Source organism: Ornithodoros turicata, chromosome 4, assembly GCF_037126465.1.
Source record: "Ornithodoros turicata isolate Travis chromosome 4, ASM3712646v1, whole genome shotgun sequence".
NCBI classification, from domain to species: domain Eukaryota; kingdom Metazoa; phylum Arthropoda; class Arachnida; order Ixodida; family Argasidae; genus Ornithodoros; species Ornithodoros turicata.
This window is the reverse complement of record NC_088204.1, coordinates 45,690,458-45,707,800: the sequence shown is the minus strand read 5'-3', so window position 1 is coordinate 45,707,800 and position 17,343 is coordinate 45,690,458. Positions and strand designations below refer to the sequence as shown.

General features: G+C 43.8%; 1 protein-coding gene across 1 annotated transcript; it reads right to left on the bottom strand.

Annotated features, from left to right (window-relative positions):
* Positions 1 to 2,740: 2,740 nt before the first annotated feature.
* LOC135393088 (uncharacterized) lies at positions 2,741 to 3,435 on the bottom strand. Its single transcript, XM_064623647.1, has one exon. It carries the CDS (start codon positions 3,433 to 3,435, stop codon positions 2,746 to 2,748), a length of 690 nt encoding a protein of 229 aa, XP_064479717.1. The 3' UTR covers positions 2,741 to 2,745.
* Positions 3,436 to 17,343: the final 13,908 nt, after the last annotated feature.

Genomic DNA, 17,343 nt, shown 5'->3' with positions numbered 1-17,343 from the left:
TTGCAGCATCCCCTGACCGCATTGTCAGAGATGGTTCCGAGGTGGGGCTGCTGGAAGTTAAGTGCCCATTCTCGAAAATTGGTGTGACACCGATTGAAGCGTGTTGTGACAAAAACTTCTGTTGCACACTCGTAAATGGTGAGGTCCAACTAAGAAGGGACCACTCCTACCACTACCAGGTGCAAGGACAAATGGCTGTCACTGGAGCCCAGTGGTGTGACTTTGTTGTTTGGACAAATGCTGGAAACAGTGCAAGGTCCACACATGTGGAACGGATTTTTTTTTACAGTGAATTTTGGCAGATGAACCTTCTTCCTGCCTTGCTTCATTTCGTAAAATATGCCCTCATCCCAGAGCTGCTCACACAGCGGTTAAGAAGGCTGGGTCAGCTGTACACGAAAGGGACATATGTGTCGTATGAACAAAGCAAAAAAGGGTACTATATTTGTGAGCCGGGCTATGGGCTCAAAGTAATAATAAGAAAATTTTCCTAAAGCACTGCAGCAGTTATTTGAATAAACACAGTGATATAACAGGGTGTGGGATCATGTACAATCATAGCATTGGCACATGTATTCAACATGTATTGAAATGGAACATGCAGCAACACATCCTGCACATATACAAGAGAATTTAAACGATGTGTTTGTACAGAAGTTCATAGTGCATGTAATGAAATATATTACACAAGTGCTTGTAAAGAAAAATGTGGCATTTGTTACAGGTAACAAACTAGGAACATTAGCTGTTCATATAAAACTGGTATTGAAAACAGTGAACCTAGAAACAGTAGACAGAATTGCTAAAAAGCAAAACTAGGGAATCACAAACCCTCCCAAAACTAGGGAACCACAAAAAACAAGTTGTCTTTCAAATGGCGTAGATACAGGATAGCTGTTGGACGAACTTCGTAATGAAGCTCCTTATGCAGTTTTGTTGTCTTGCGTTAAATTACGTTGTCTTGCAGGTTGTGCTATGTTATGATGCCGAAATCGGCTTGCATTGTCTGTCACGATACCAATGCTCAAAAGTATGGCCCGAAATCGTGTTTAGGTTTTCAGTCGATCGGGCGATTTGTCTGCCGCATTTACCAAAGTTACTACTTTTCATATTTTTCATACTTCCGTACTTATAGGTACTTCCATACTTCATTTCCTACTTTTCCGTTTTGAAATGCTTGATGGGTAATGCTTCAGAGTCTCTGCAGATATCCTCAGAGTTCTTTGACGTTAGTAGAAGTACGGTCACTCAATAATCTTTCTGGTCAGGAAACTCTCGCGAGAACTTCATTTCGGCGGCCGAGTGGTGGCGCGGCGATCGTTCAGGGGGAGACTTTCGTGTCTGCCGGTGTCTGCGCGTATGGCTTGCAGAGGGTTTCTATGGGAGTTTGGAAGTGTACACTTTTTCTTTCTTTGTGCTTGCGTTTTGAGTGCGTAAGAAGAGAGTTCTTCGTTAAATATCCTTGACGTTTATTGAGATCTTCGCACTCTGTTCCTATGTAAGAATGATTATTTTATTATTTTTTGTTACTAGATATCACCGTGTTGCTCTCGTAAATAATTTATAGCATGTGTATCCCTCGGCTCTCATACCGCCAGAGATCATTTTAGATTATTAAAATACAGGATTTCTATATGTACTTCTTCTGAAGTCTTATCTGTCTGCGCTGAAATAGAATCACCTCGTCATTTTATCTCTGTTCAAGTTACAACAAACTGCTACGAGGAAAAGAAGAAAATCACGCGTTTGTAAAGTTTTGCCCTCACGCAATAACTACGGAAAGTGTCATTAGCTTACAATATATCACTGGATTGAGTGATTGTGCACCAAAATGCAATAATATGCTTCTCGACCACGATTGAGAGCCCCGAGTGAGAGCAAAAGTAAAATTTTCTGTGTCAAAGAAAGACAACAAAGAAATGACATGACAACATGAAACATAAAGACAATATTAAATATTCCCTGAAAACACGCAGAGCTGCAGAAACGTCGTCTGCTGCACGAGGGTGTCTCCCCCCGAACGACGCGATCACCCCAAGCGGGAGCAATTGTCCCTAAGTGACCTAGTCTATTGTATTCGAGCGGAGTTACCTGACCAGAAAGAGTATTGAAGGACCGTGGTAGAAGCTTTAGAAATGGTTCTAGGAATCAGCGACGGGCACGAGAATTATAGTGTTAGGCTATGCACAACCGGATGTGAAGGGAACGTAACCTATGAAGACCAAGACGAAGAATCTGAAGCACAGACCCTCTATTGTAGACTTATCGGAAAGCAGAGCGAGCACTAATGAGTTAAACAATAATTTCAGAGAGCATGCACTACAAGTAAAGAATGACGATCGTATGGCAGAAATTGTCGATCATCTCGATTCATGTAATGGTTGCAGCCCCTTACGGCGTAATACTTATTAAAGCTAGAGAAGCAAATTTGAATTTGTTGTTCCCTAGTCTCGGGAGGTTTCAATAACATGAATTCAAAAAGTAGGTTTTCGTGTACCACAAATAGAAGCTAACGTATTTTTTTCAGTAACAAACCCTGGGAAAATGTACAAGGAAAATGATGCGGATAAAACAAATAACGAAACTGACCATTTGCACTATATTAAGAAGCCTCTTGCCTAAAACATGGACATATCATAAAACTGGTGCACACATAACCTCATCAAAAAAAAAAGCAAACAATGAAAGGTACAAGTTCTGTAGTAACATCAAATTTTGAACTTGTGGCATGTTTTGCTTATTTGGCTAACGATCGCCAATCAGTGGCAGCCGAAAATTGCTGAGGAAGCAACAAACATGGAAAACTTGCTCAGCAATATCTATCATTGCTATTGGAAAGGGTCGGTCAAGAATGTGAAAAGACTTCACCCTATGAATTGCTCGCTCGACGTGCACTCTTGCACGAGCTACACGTCTAGTTTCTGCAACATGCTCACGGCTCATCTGTGGCTCATGGAACTGACGATATGGTGGACTGTACAATGTAATACCAGGCGGCAGTGCATGGAAAGTAAAACCTTTATCAACCATAATGGCATCTCCAGGCTGGAGTTTATCTAAAATGCCACTTGTTTCAATGACTATATTGTCTGAAACCGAGCCACCCCAAAGCTTGGACACAAAAGCAATATAGCCGTCCGGTGTACAACCAACAATTACCTTGTATGTGTTGTAATGCTTGTATGCTGAAAAAGTCTGCCTCTGGGCATTCAATGAGCACGGTTTCTGTATACGAACCTCTGTGGTATCAAGCAGTAACCTGGTATTCTCAAACCCATGGAATGATTTTGGCAAGTGGGGCTGCAAATCTTCAACGCTCGGAAGAACAGTCAACCTTTCAAGAGCAGTAGCAAGATAATTTACCCATGTCGTAAATATACGACTGAAATGGTCCTCAGATATCAAAAAGTTTCTGGCAATTCCTTTGCCTGCCATGCCAGTCCTTAGACGAGTGAGGACCATAAAAAATTCATCGATAAGTTCCGTTTCCTTCCACTGCCCTCGAGGTTCACTGTCCTTCAGCTTAGTAAGCCCCCAGTAGGTCATGTTTTTTGCACCTTGGTGTAGGTATCGATACACACTTAAAAAGACTTCGAAGCTTGGCAGCCCAGTGTAAAACATTGCATTCTCTGTAGACCCCCTGATGATGTCAACATTTAAAAGTCGTGACTTAGCAATTTCTAAGCTACGTTCCAAGCGGGCTTCATTTTGCTTCATCTGTTCAAGTTCCGTTTGCAAACATGCTATCCTGTGCAGAGCCTCTTGGTGAACCACACCAATACATGATGAACAAGGTGGTCCTCGAAGACAAACATGGTATTCTGAAATTTGGCAAAATAATGCAAATTCAGGTGATTGTACAACCCAATTGTAGGGCACTACTGCTCCTGCAACTTACCATCATCTAATGGCTGCGTAAATGCACCACTGGCCTCACCCACGCTGTATTTGGTCTGCTCAGTGGGATCATCACCATGTAAATGACCTAATAGGAAATTAAAAATGTGCTCCAGGTACATTGCAATTCATCACAAGAACAACCAAGAAGAGATATGCAATCATACTGTTGTCTGATGCTGGCACACTAGTATCATCTGTGCTTTGGGTGTAGCGGTGAATAGGAACAGCATCCTGAGGATCACCTAATATTTTAAAAAAATATGATTCATGGACATTGCAATGCACTGAAAACAAGGAATAGATGTGCAATCTTACTGTCGCCTGATGCCCGCACACTACCACCACTTGAGTCACTCGCATTTTGGGTGCAGTAGCCAGAATGAGCGTCACTTTGTGAATGAACTAACAACAGAAAGTCCACCAAAAAGAGATTTTGAGTTATTCATTCATCATTTGTACAATGTGTTGTAACCAGTTTTGTTGTGCAATATCATGAGAGATGAATGCCTCTGAGCTTTTATTACCTTCATCACTCACAGCAACTTCACACACACTGGAGTCTTGGTTGCATGTCTCTGTGTCACTCTGTTTGGTTTGTAGTCCTTTATTGTTGGGTGTCACACAACATCATTGTCTGGTGGAATAAAAAGAAGAATCTTATTAAAACGAGAAGAGTTCTTGACATTCTCAGTATCAGGATTTTCAATATTATTGTGACAACTGAAATAATTTTGTGTCAAAACTTCAGTGAGACAGACAGGAATGACATTTCGGAAACATCACGATAATTTCGATGTTTCCACAAGAGGTTATGCATAGGGTCTCTCTCAAAAGTCTTCTGTGGGGGTCCAATTCAGAAGCCTTTACAATTGTTTCATCCCATAGAGGGAAGCAGTCTGAGCATTCTTCCAAATGCTTGGCAATTTCGGAGTTTGAGGCTTTATTTTTTACTTTTAATGAATGCTCTCTCAAACGATCATTTAAGCAACGCTTTGTCTGGCCAATATAACAAAAACCACAAGCTAGGGGGATCTCATAAACAACATTTGAACAACAGGGGACGAATTTGTTCCGGTGATTCTTACAGGTTACCTCAGGTTTCGCGAAAGGCGTGAGGCGATCAAGACGGAAGTTGTTCTTGAAAACAAGGCTGACTTGAAATTTGTTCGCGACGGCCAACCAGTTGTGAGACACTTTGTGGAAGTAAGGTAATACAACACGTTTGGAAACAGAAGGCTTAGTTTCAGGCGAACGAGGAAGCAAGGTGTTTAACAAAACATTTAAAGAACCAATTTCGTTTTTAAGAGTGTGCTGGTAACAATCTTGTGTCAGATTTACTTCAGTCTGCTCAAGACAAATTATTGTTGATATAATATTGTAATCATATTTTCAGCCGATATTCTGTGAATAGGGGATTGAAATTTTTGACAAAATTCAGTTGGAGCCTGTCTAGGCAAGGGAGCCTGCTATCAAGCGAAGTTTGTACCGTAAAAGTTGATTTGAAAAATTCCTTTGTTACACTCTAAAGACAGAACTTCACCACATAACACGCTCTGCGCCAACCATGGCCACGAACGATAGGGCTAACCTCTAATTCCAAGAGAGAGGAAGGCGTACGCCTTTTTGTGTCAATTATCAAATATCCAAATTGACACAAGGTGGTGGTGGTGGTGGGTGGTGAACGGGCTTGCCGTTGTCGGCCTCACGTAGGTGGGCAACGTCACGACTGACGCCCTGGGGGAATGTGCGTCCTGGGCCGACTTCTAAGGGAACTGTGCCGACATATGTCTGAAAGCGTCTGAGGAAAACCCAGGAAAAACCGACACAAAAAGGCGTACGTACCGCTCTGTCCTCGAATCAGAAGCGAGAACCCTATCATTCGTAGCAATGGTTGGCGCAGAGCGTGCTACGCGGGGAAGGGATGTTTTTCGAGAGCGGAAGGGAATATGTCTACCAAGACGTGGCAAACATAAAATGAAACTCAACAGTGTCGACCCTGTGTTCCTTTCTACTGTGCTTTTTTGTGTGAAATTTTTGATTTGGAGTATTGTTACACGTACCAATAAAAGAGAGAATGCTATCTTGGACTGTAGAGTTTTAGAGAAGCAAATGACGTCGGGTACCGTCTTGGGGTGGTCGCTTTCCTACACTCTTAGAAATTAACTTCACCGCATAGCACGCTACTAGCGAACCATCATCTCGAACGATATCGTTATCTGCCCTGATTTGTTGAAAACGGGAAGCGTACGCCTTTTCTGTGACAATTATGAACATCATAAGTGTCACAAAAAAGGCGTACGCCTCCCGTTTTCAACAAATCAGGGCAGATAACGATATCATGTGAGAATATGGCTGGCTAGGAGCGTGCTATGCGGCGAAGATCCTTTTTAAGAGTGTATATATGTAAATGTGTTCTTATATGCTCACATAATTTCAACTTCTTTTTTTGTTTTAGCGAGCTGTGATAAACAAGCTACAGTTCATTCTGCACTATGTTACAGTTACTTCATTGAAGTGCTCCTTATGATTACAATCTCTAAGAACTTTATTTATTTATTTATTGCTTCATGTAAGCACAAGCTGTGATATTTACTCACTTCCATGAAGTTTATAGAAGTATGTCACAAGGCTATAGTGACATTCCTGGGAATGTGATGTCATGTGTTTGCTGTATAAATTTGACTACATTCGTTAAAGACTTTTGGTGTGTCTTGTACTACCAGTTATATTGCGAAACATATATTGCAGACATTACAACATTATACACAGAAACATGATTGTCTGGGAGTATTCCGATCGGCAATTGTGCATTGTTTCAGGATAAGTGAGCTCGTGTATATAAGGAGTGTAATACTAGAGCATACTTCCTCGAATAGGCAAGTTCACACCGCCGCAGCCACAAACACAGACGAAAGGCACACACAAAACAGGACGAACTGCAACTCACGACTACTTTACTGTTGAATACACATACACTCTTAAATACCAGAGTAGGTACACGTTCCCCTATGTATCCAACCTATTTTTTGAGATAGCACAATTCTCCCTGTATGAGGGCGATAGAGGGAGCGCTGACACATTTTTCCCCTTTTTCCTCTATCAAAAATGCTTCATATATCTCTCGATCCTGCTGTGATCGGAGATTAATTTCTATTGAAGTTTTATCAAAGGCAGGCGAGCATCCACATCTATCACAATGGAATGCCAAGTGACCCGACGGTGGCATCCCTTTCAACAACGTCGCGTGCTCACGTAAGCTAGTATTGATACACCCGCCCGTCTGGCCGATGCACACTCTACCACAGGATAACGGAATACTATAAACCACACACTGGCGGCAGTCAACCCACCTGTTTTTGTGTTTGGTGTTACACACCTGTCTTTTTTGTCGCTTGTTCACCTTAGGGCAAAGACTATACAACTTGCAAGGGGCTGAGATCACAACAGGAACATTATGTCTGACACCTACTTTCTTTATGTTATGTGCAAGTCCGTGAAAATAGGGAATTGAGACCGGTCTACCTTCCACCCGGTTCCCACCAAGCTTCGGTTATCCCTTACACTTCCGAACAAGGCACTCTGCCACAGAGATGAGTAGATCCTCGGGATAACCCCCAACCCGCATTTTTTCTTGCTGAGACTCGAAACTCCCCTGAATTGTATGTTGACAGGACTTTTCCAAGGCAGCCCCCAGGCCTGAAGTGGCAATAGCCCTCTTAACAATCTTGGAATGCGCCGAATCGTACGGTAGTACCATCTTTTTTTATCTAGGGTGGAAAGCCCAACAAATATGGACGTGTCCTACACTTAGCTGGGTCATTCCACGGGGAATGGTCCAAGGTTGTCAATCGACCATCACCAATATTTTTTAAAAAATAGGGTGTGTGGGGGACACTGTCAGGTTAATCGTACCGAATGTCCCAACTCGAAATATTGATTCCATGTGTTTTTAGAGCAGAGCAGAGTTTGCGCCAGGCGAGAAAACCATACCACAGGTTTTCGTCCTCTTTTCGCGCGTGCTTGCTTCTACATACGAATCAATGTGGTTTTATGTCATCCGAGGATTATGCAGCATAAGTTAAGCAGGGCATGCGAAATAACTATCTCCCTCGCCCTCTAAAGTCGGGCCCAAATGTCGCCGTTTGTGCAACTTTTGTGATTTTATTCCGCGTTCCCTGCTTACCTTGTTGGAAAAGTAGCTACGGCTCCCTGTTTACTAGCACATGGGGAACGCTAACAAAAATTTTCGCATGTCTAGGATATACACTTGTTCTGTGAGAACCGTTGGAAAGTGACACACATCAAAACTTTGCATTTTACAGAAGAAGATTTCAGAATGTGGCAGACCACTTAAAAATCGCCGACCTACATCATTCGATAGCACAATGCTTCAGCTACAACATATAAAAAATCTGGAGAATTACATTTTTGACAAACGCGAGAAATGAATTTTTTTCTCGGCCATGGTTTGCCTGACATTGGGCGCGGAGAAGCACCCTTCCAGGCACATTCTGGTCTGACGCGTTGTTAAGCAGAGACCCTTTAACAGGTTCGTTTTATATGCTTGGTACTACTGTCTTCCTGGGTTTTTCGACGGTTCGTCTTTTATTTACACTTGTGACGTGTATACTTCCGCGTCACACTAAAAGAGGGAAAAAGTAAAACCACAAGGTGTCCTGCCCAAAGCACGCCCTGTTGAAAATTAACGCTCAGCACCGCTATTGTTGCTCTTAGGCCCCTTGCGTAGCGGGAAAGATTTCCTCTCAGAAGAAAATGCGATTCTGCCCTCAGAAATTGGTTCGAAGTTGAGAAACTTCCTTGTCCCATGCAATGCAATACAGCGGCTGTGTCTTTCGGCAAGGATGGTCCTTTCTGCTGCAACTTCGTCCTTTGATACCCACAGGCAATTTATGCTCAGCGCGTCCTTTGCCCACATATACAAGTCCCTTGGTGTTAGGATCTGCCTCTCCTGTGGCCGCTGGACACTGGCTTTGGCAGCGAGCCTTTTAACAGTTCCTCCTACTCCGTCGCGCGGCCCCTGCCGTGTGATGTTGCGTAGAAGTTCCAGCAAGCGCTAAGCGAAAGGACCATCCTTGCCGAAAGACACAGCCGCTGCATTGCATTGCCTGGGACAAGAAAGTTTCACCACTTCGAACCAACTTCTGAGGGCAGAATCGCGTTTTCTTCTGAGAGGAAAGCTTTCCTGGTATGCAAGGGGCCTAAGAACAACAATAGCTGTGCTGAGCGTTAATTTTCGACAGGGCGTGTTTTGGGCACGACACCTTGTGGTTTTACTTTTTTCCTCTTTTAGTGTGACGCGGAAGTATACACGTCAGAATGTGCCTGGAAGGGTGCTTCTCCACGCCCAACGCCAAGCAAACCATGGTCGAGAAAAAAATTCATTTATTGCGTTTGTCAAAAAGTAATTCTCCAGATTTTTGATATGTTGAAGCTGAAGCATTGTGCTATCGAATGACGTTGGTCGGCGATTTTTAAGTGGTCTGCCACATTTCGAAATCTTCTTCTGTAAAATGCAAAGTTTTGATGTGTGTCACTTTCCAACGGTTCTCACAGAACAAGTGTATATCCCAGACATGCGAAAATTTTTGTTAGCGTTCCCCATGTGCTTGTAAAGAGGGAGCCGTACCTACTTTTCCAACAAGGTAAGCAGGGAACGCGGAATAAAATCACAAAAGTTGCACAAACGGCGACATTTGGGCCCGACTTTAGAAGGCGAGGGAGAGAGTTATTTCGCATGCCCTGCTTAACTTATGCTGCATAATCCTCGGATGACATAAAAACCACATTGGTTCGTATATAGAAGCAAGCACGCGCGAAAAGAGGACAAAAACCTGTGGTATGGTTTTCTCGCCTGGCGCAAACTCTGACCTGCTCTAAAAACACATGGAATCAATATTTCGAGTTGGGACATACGGTACGATTAATCTGACAGTGTCCTCCACGCACCCTATTTTTTTAAAACATATTGGTGATGGTCGATTGACAACCTTGGACCATTCCCCGTGGAATGACCCAGCTTCAAATCCAAAAATTGGAGGGTACCCTCCACCGGTAACTCAAATGTGAACGTCATGCCTGGAGCACAGGAGCTAAACACATCTAAGCAGGCCTGAACATGATTACCCAAAACAGGTGACCCTAAACTTGAATCAAGAAAAATGAGGAAATCATCAACGTAGCGAAACACTTTCACTCGCTGTTTGGCATTCATCATGTTCTGTATGAAGACGTCACATTGACCTAAGTATATGTCAACTAGTAAAGGAGACAAACAAGAACCTATGGGGGTGCCAATCTTCTGTAGAAACAATTCACCTTCCACTTCCACCACAGTTGCAGTGAGGTACCCTCTTAACAACTCCAAAAAGGTAGACAGACTGATTCCTGTACTATTCTGAAAAGCCACCGTCCTCGAACTCTCAATCAAGTCTTGTACTGCTTGAAGCATAGGGGTTTGAGGCATAGAATAGAAGAGGTCTTCCACGTCCACAGAAAACATTTTGAGGTTGGTATGCGTCAATTCTTTTAGATACTCGATGATAGGGGACGAGTCCTGCACCTTGAAAGGGTCATCAATAGCCAACTTAGCCAAGTGGCCTTGCAGATATCTTGACAAGCACACCTGCCAGGTCCCTCTTCCGTTATGATGACCCTAAAAGGAATACCTTCTTTGTGGGTTTTCGCAGTAAAAAAGGCTTCGAGGTGTTTCTTCTCACTCTTTTTGATCCTGGTTGTAAGGTTTTGAAGGTTTTCAGTTTCACAAACATGAAGCACACTTGTATACGCCTTTCTTTGTTCCCCAGATGAGGCTTTCCGAAAATTCTTCTTGATAGCTTCTGCACATTTCTCCTTATACGTCTCTGTAGGCACCACCACAAAACCTCCCTCCTTGTCGGCAAGTAGAAGCCTTTGCCCTTCAGTGTCACAAAATTGCAGAACTTGCAGAAATTGTGGGTTGATTGCCGCCAGTGTGTGGTTTATAGTATTCCGTTATCGTGTGGAAGAGTGTACATCGGCCAGACGGGCAGGTGTATCAATACTAGGTTACGTGAGCACGCGACGTTGTTGAAAGGGATGCCACCGTCGGGTCACTTGGCATTCCATTGTGATAGATGTGGATGCTCGCCTGCCATTGATAAAACTTCAATAGAAATTAATCTCCGATCACAGCAGGATCGAGAGATATATGAAGCATTTTTGATAGAGGAAAAAGGGGGAAAATGTGTCAGCGCTCCCTCTATCGCCCTCATACAGGAGGAATTGTGCTATCTCAAAAAATAGGCTGGATACATAGGGGAACGTGTACCTACTCTGGTATTTAAGAGTGTATGTGTATTCAACAGTAAAGTAGTCGTGAGTTGCTGTTCGTTCTGTTTTGTGTGTGCTTTTTGTCTGTGTTTGTGGCTGCGGCGGTGTGAACTTGTCATGTACCGACTTCCCCAACTTCGGACCCTCAGTGACTATATTTCCAGTGCAAAGGGGTATCTATCCTTTTCTAACCCTTCTTCTTGTTCCTTCAACCTACCCGCAAGGATTAGTAATTGGCTGTTCCTGTCTGCCTTGTCAACGGTCAGGGCTCGTTCTATTTCATGGGCCTTGGATCGCAACACAGTTCCTGAAGAAACACGTTTGGTGTTTGGATTCCTAACACCTTCGTACAGTCATGTGAGAAGGATGAGCAAGATTATCAGAGGGGAATGCTGGCGAACAGCAAGATTTGCTGAGGATGGATTACGTGTGTGCTGCCTTCTGGAAGAAGAACCTGAGTGGAGAACGCTTTCAAGATTCAACATATACAGAAAAATGGGTAGAGAATTTACTGAGTTTCTGTAGAAGATTAGACTTCGACATCTGCTCCTATCCAGTAACAAGGTTAGGCGACATCCGCAGCCACAGGCAGTGGTGAACCTAGGAGACGCGGCGATTCGCAAAAACGTGGAAAGAGTTCTGGGAAAAGGACCTAAGTTTTGCCTCCAACCAAAAATTGAAGAAACCAGAGGTCTTAGGTCTGGTTAGAAAAGTTTCCAGTGCGGCTCCGCCCGAGGCCTTTGCTTCGTGCCTGTTTCAAGGGGTACAGGCGATAATCAATGTTGGCCTGTCTACACGCCAGCTGGATCTACATCCTGTTCTGCAATTTTGTGACACTGAAGGGCAAAGGCTTCTACTTGCCGACAAGGAGGGAGGTTTTGTGGTGGTGCCTACAGAGACGTATAAGGAGAAATGTGCAGAAGCTATCAAGAAGAATTTTCGGAAAGCCTCATCTGGGGAACAAAGAAAGGCGTATACAAGTGTGCTTCATGTTTGTGAAACTGAAAACCTTCAAAACCTTACAACCAGGATCAAAAAGAGTGAGAAGAAACACCTCGAAGCCTTTTTTACTGCGAAAACCCACAAAGAAGGTATTCCTTTTAGGGTCATCATAACGGAAAGAGGGACCAGGCAGGTGTGCTTGTCAAGATATCTGCAACGCCACTTGGCTAAGTTGGGTATTGATGACCCTTTCAAGGTGCAGAACTCGTCCCCTATCATCGAGTATCTAAAAGAATTGACGCATACCAACCTCAAAATGTTTTCTGTGGACGTGGAAGACCTCTTCTATTCTGTGCCTCAAACCCCTATGCTTCAAGCAGTACAAGACTTGATTGAGAGTTCGGGGACGGTGGCTTTTCAGAATAGTACAGGGATCAGTCTGTCTACCTTTTTGGAGTTGTTAAGAGGGTACCTCACTGCAACTGTGGTGGAAGTGGAAGGTGAATTGTTTCTACAGAAGAGTGGCACCCCCATAGGTTCTTGTTTGTCTCCTTTACTAGTTGACATATACTTAGGTCAATGTGACGTCTTCATACAGAACATGATGAATGCCAAACAGCGAGTGAAAGTGTTTCGCTACGTTGATGATTTCCTCATTTTTCTTGATTCAAGTTTAGGGTCACCTGTTTTGGGTAATCATGTTCAGGCCTGCTTAGATGTGTTTAGCTCCTGTGCTCCAGGCCTGACGTTCACATTTGAGTTACCGGTGGAGGGTACCCTCCAATTTTTGGATTTGAAGCTAAGTGTAGGACACGACCATATTTGTTGGGCTTTCCACCCTAGATAAAAAAAGATGGTACTACCGTACGATTCGGCGCATTCCAAGATTGTTAAGAGGGCTATTGCCACTTCAGGCCTGGGGGCTGCCTTGGAAAAGTCCTGTCAACATACAATTCAGGGGAGTTTCGAGTCTCAGCTAGAAAAAATGCGGGTTGGGGGTTATCCCGAGGATCTACTCATCTCGGTGGTAGAATGCCTTGTTCGGAAGTGTAAGGGATAACCGAAGCTTGGTGGGAACCGGGTGGAAGGTAGACCGGTCTCAATTCCCTATTTTCACGGACTTGCACATAACATAAAGAAAGTAGGTGTCAGACATAATGTTCCTGTTGTGATCTCAGCCCCTTGCAAGTTGTATAGTCTTTGCCCTAAGGTGAACAAGCGACAAAAAAGACAGGTGTGTAACACCAACCACAAAAACAGGTGGGTTGACTGCCGCCAGTGTGTGGTTTATAGTATTCGGTTATCCTGTGGAAGAGTGTACATCGGCCAGACGGGCAGGTGTATCAATACTAGGTTACGTGAGCACGCGACGTTGTTGAAAGGGATGCCACCGTCGGGTCACTTGGCATTCCATTGTGATAGATGTGGATGCTCGCCTGCCATTGATAAAACTTTAATAGAAATTAATCTCCGATCACAGCAGGATCGAGAGATATATGAAGCATTTTTGATAGAGGAAAAAGGGGGAAAATGTGTCAGCGCTCCCTCTATCGCCCTCATACAGGAAGAATTGTGCTATCTCAAAAAATAGGTCGGATACATAGGGGAACGTGTACCTACCCTGGTATTTATGAGTGTATGTGTATTCAACAGTAAAGTAGTCGTGAGTTGCAGTTCGTCCTGTTTTGTGTGTGCCTTTTGTCTGTGTTTGTGGCTGCGGCGGTGTGAACTTGTCATGTACCGACTTCCCCAACTTCGGACCCTCAGTTCCTCGAATAACATAGGTGTAGTTCAGTGTAGCCAGCATGTAATTCGCCAACATACATAGCTTGATAGTCACTGTAAATCACATTTGTGAGGGGGGGCTAGGATGACCGTACAACATCCTTGAAGCGTCAGTAAAGACATCCACTGGACTGACCTGGGGCATCTATGGATGCAACTTTGGCAGTAAATTTGACGTCCACGAGACGTCATAGGGATTTTTGTGGACATCCCTAGGATGTCCAGATGTCCCAAAACGAACGTCCACAGGATATTCCTGGAACGTTGGTGGTTGTCTGGGTATATATATTCGCTAACGTACGATGCGAAATACTAGTCACGGCGAAGACGCGTCGGGAAGCGGCCATGTTGCCGAAGCACAGACAGGAAATAGAAGCACGAGCGACAAGTGACACGTCACGTAGAGTTCCGGTTGAATCTGCCTATTTTGGCGGAGCAGTCTGGGTTGCTCCCTGGAGCGACCTTGGCTCGAATGCCGCTCCGAAGCTCCCATTGGAAGACTCCAGAACTGTTCCCAATCTGCCAATCGAACAGACTTGCTCTCGGCAGAGCAACAAAACTTGCTCTGGAAACGCTCCGAATCCGCCATTGGAATTCAACAAGAGTAGATGGTCATGCTTCTTTCTTCGCTGTTTCAGAGTGCCACCTTTTCTCTTCAGTCCGGGTTAGTTCCTTCTTGGTTGTATTGTTCCACTCGCGTTTGTTCCTCGCTTTGTGTCTGGCGGTGTCCTTGCGGTCAATTTGGCTGATTTTTTTTTTTTTATCCAGTGCGTTCGGGCGCCCCTGTAACGGAGGTGTCGGAAGACTCGTGTTATTAGGGTGTCGTTTGGTCTGTGAATGAGACGTCCAAGGTATTTTGTCTTTGCCTGGGTTTCTCGGAAAGAGCAGGTAGACCAGGCCATTTCTCCTTGAATGGCGGGATTTGGTGTGGCGAATGATCCCCCGAGAATCCATCTTCGATCTCGCGTTGTTGGCGTTCGAGCTGGTCCGTTGCTTGCTTGCTGAGGCAAATGACATCGTTCGCGTATGTGGCAGCAGGCACGGCGTAAGCTTTCCAATCAGTCTTCCCACGTCGTATGGTTGGTAGGAATGGCATGCTATATTCCACACCTGGCCTTTTTTCATGTTTCTTTTCAGGATGAGGTTCTGTTCATGTTTCTGGAGATATTCCTTGCAGTTTTCGATCGTAATACCGAGGTACTTGTACGTGTCTGTATACTGAATATCAAATTCTTGCAGGCGCAGCGTGGGTTTGTCATCGGACGGTCCAAAGTGCATGATATTTGTCTTTTCCCGGCTGAACCGCATGCCCTCATGTTTGGCATGGTGCGTGCAAATGTCCAGGGGTTTTTGCATGTCGTTTGCACTGGTAGTTAGTAGCAAAATATCGTCCGCAAAGGCAAGGGCTGTAATACACGTATCTTCAGTCGTTCCGTTTGTTTGTTGTGTGTGCATATGGATTCCTTTCCCTGACGAATGCAGTGCCGCAAGGAGGTCGTCGATGAAGATGTTGAAGAGAGTGGGTAATTAATCCAGTAGTGAACCAGATTAATCCAGACACCAACTATTTCGTGTAAATGTATTCCGTGTGTATTCAGTCATGTCATGACTGAGACTTTCATGATTTCGCCAATGTATCATGAGTTTATGACTACTGATTCAACCCCTGGATTTTGCAGTGTCATGCGGTGTCTTATGACTGCTTTTTGTCATTATGACGTTTCATGACTAGTTTCAAGATATGCGACATGAATCAATTTTACGGAACTATTGCTGCTTAAAATAAATGTCATGCGGTGTTTTATGACTGCTTTTTGTCATTATGACATTTCATGACTATTTCATGGTATGGTCTATGACCAAATTTTACGGGACTCCCGCTGCTTCAAACAGTGTCATGCAGTGTGATATGGCTACCGACAGTTACGACATTTCATGACTATTTGCATGGTACGTGCCATGGATCAATTTTGTACGACTACCGCTGCTTCAAGCAGTGTCATGCCGTGTTTTATGACTCCTGACGGTGATTATGGCATTCCATGACTATTTTCATGGTATGTGCCGTGAATCAATTTTATGGGACTACCGCTGCTTCAAACAGTGTCATGCAGTGTTTTATGACTACCGACGGGCATTATGACTTTTATTTACTATTTTCATGGCATGTGCCATGAATCGATTTTATGGGACTGCAACTGTTTCAAATAGTGTCATGAAGTGTGGTTTTATCACTATCGATGGTCATTATAACATTCCATGACTATTTTCATGATATGTGCCATGAACCGATTTTATGGGACTACAGCTGCTTCAAACAGTGTCATACAGTGTTTTGTAATCATCGACGGTCATTATGCCTTTCAATTACTATTTTCATGGTATGTGCCATGAATCGATTTTATGGGACTACCGCTGCTTCAGACAGGGTCATACAGTGGTTTGTGACTACCGACGGTCATTATGACATTCCATGAGTATTTTCATATGTGCCATGAATCGATTTTATAGGACTACCACTGCTTCAGACAGTGTCATACAGTGGTTTGTGACTGCCGACGGCCATTATGACATTTCGTGACTATTTTTATGACATGTGCCATGAATTGGTTTTATGGGACTACCGCTGCTTCAAACAGTGTCATACAGTGGTTTCTGACCACCGGGGGTCGTTTATTACATTCCATGACTGTTTTCATAATATGTGCGATGAATCGATTTTATGGGACTACCGCTGCTTCAGACAGGGTCATACAGTGGTTTGTGACTACCGACCGTCATTATGACATTCCATGAGTATTTCATGGTATGTGCCATGAATCTTTTATGGGACTACCGCTGCTTCATACAGTATCATATAGTGGTTTGTGACTATCGACGGTCATTATGACATTTCATGACTATTTCCATGACATGTGCCATGAATCGACTTTATGGGACTACCGCTGTTTCAAACAGTGTCATACAGTGTTTTATGACTAGCGACGGTCATGACATTCGATGACTATTTTCATGACATGTGCCATGAATCGATTTTGTGGGATTACCACTGCTCCAAACAGTGTCATACAGTGTTTTATGACTACCGAGGGTCATTATGACATTCCATGATTATCTTCATGACATGTGCCATGAACCGACATTATGGGACTACCGCTGCTTCACAGTGTCATACAGTGTTTTGTCACTACTGACGGTCATAACATTTCATGAGGACTTTCATGATATGTGCCCTGAATCAATTTTATGGGACTATCATTGCTTCAAATACTGTCATATTAACATTCTCTGACTATTTTCATGATACGGGTCATGACTCGACTTTATGCAGATACCGCAGCCTCACGCAGTGTCATGCAGTTTTATGAATACCAATGGTCGCAAAGG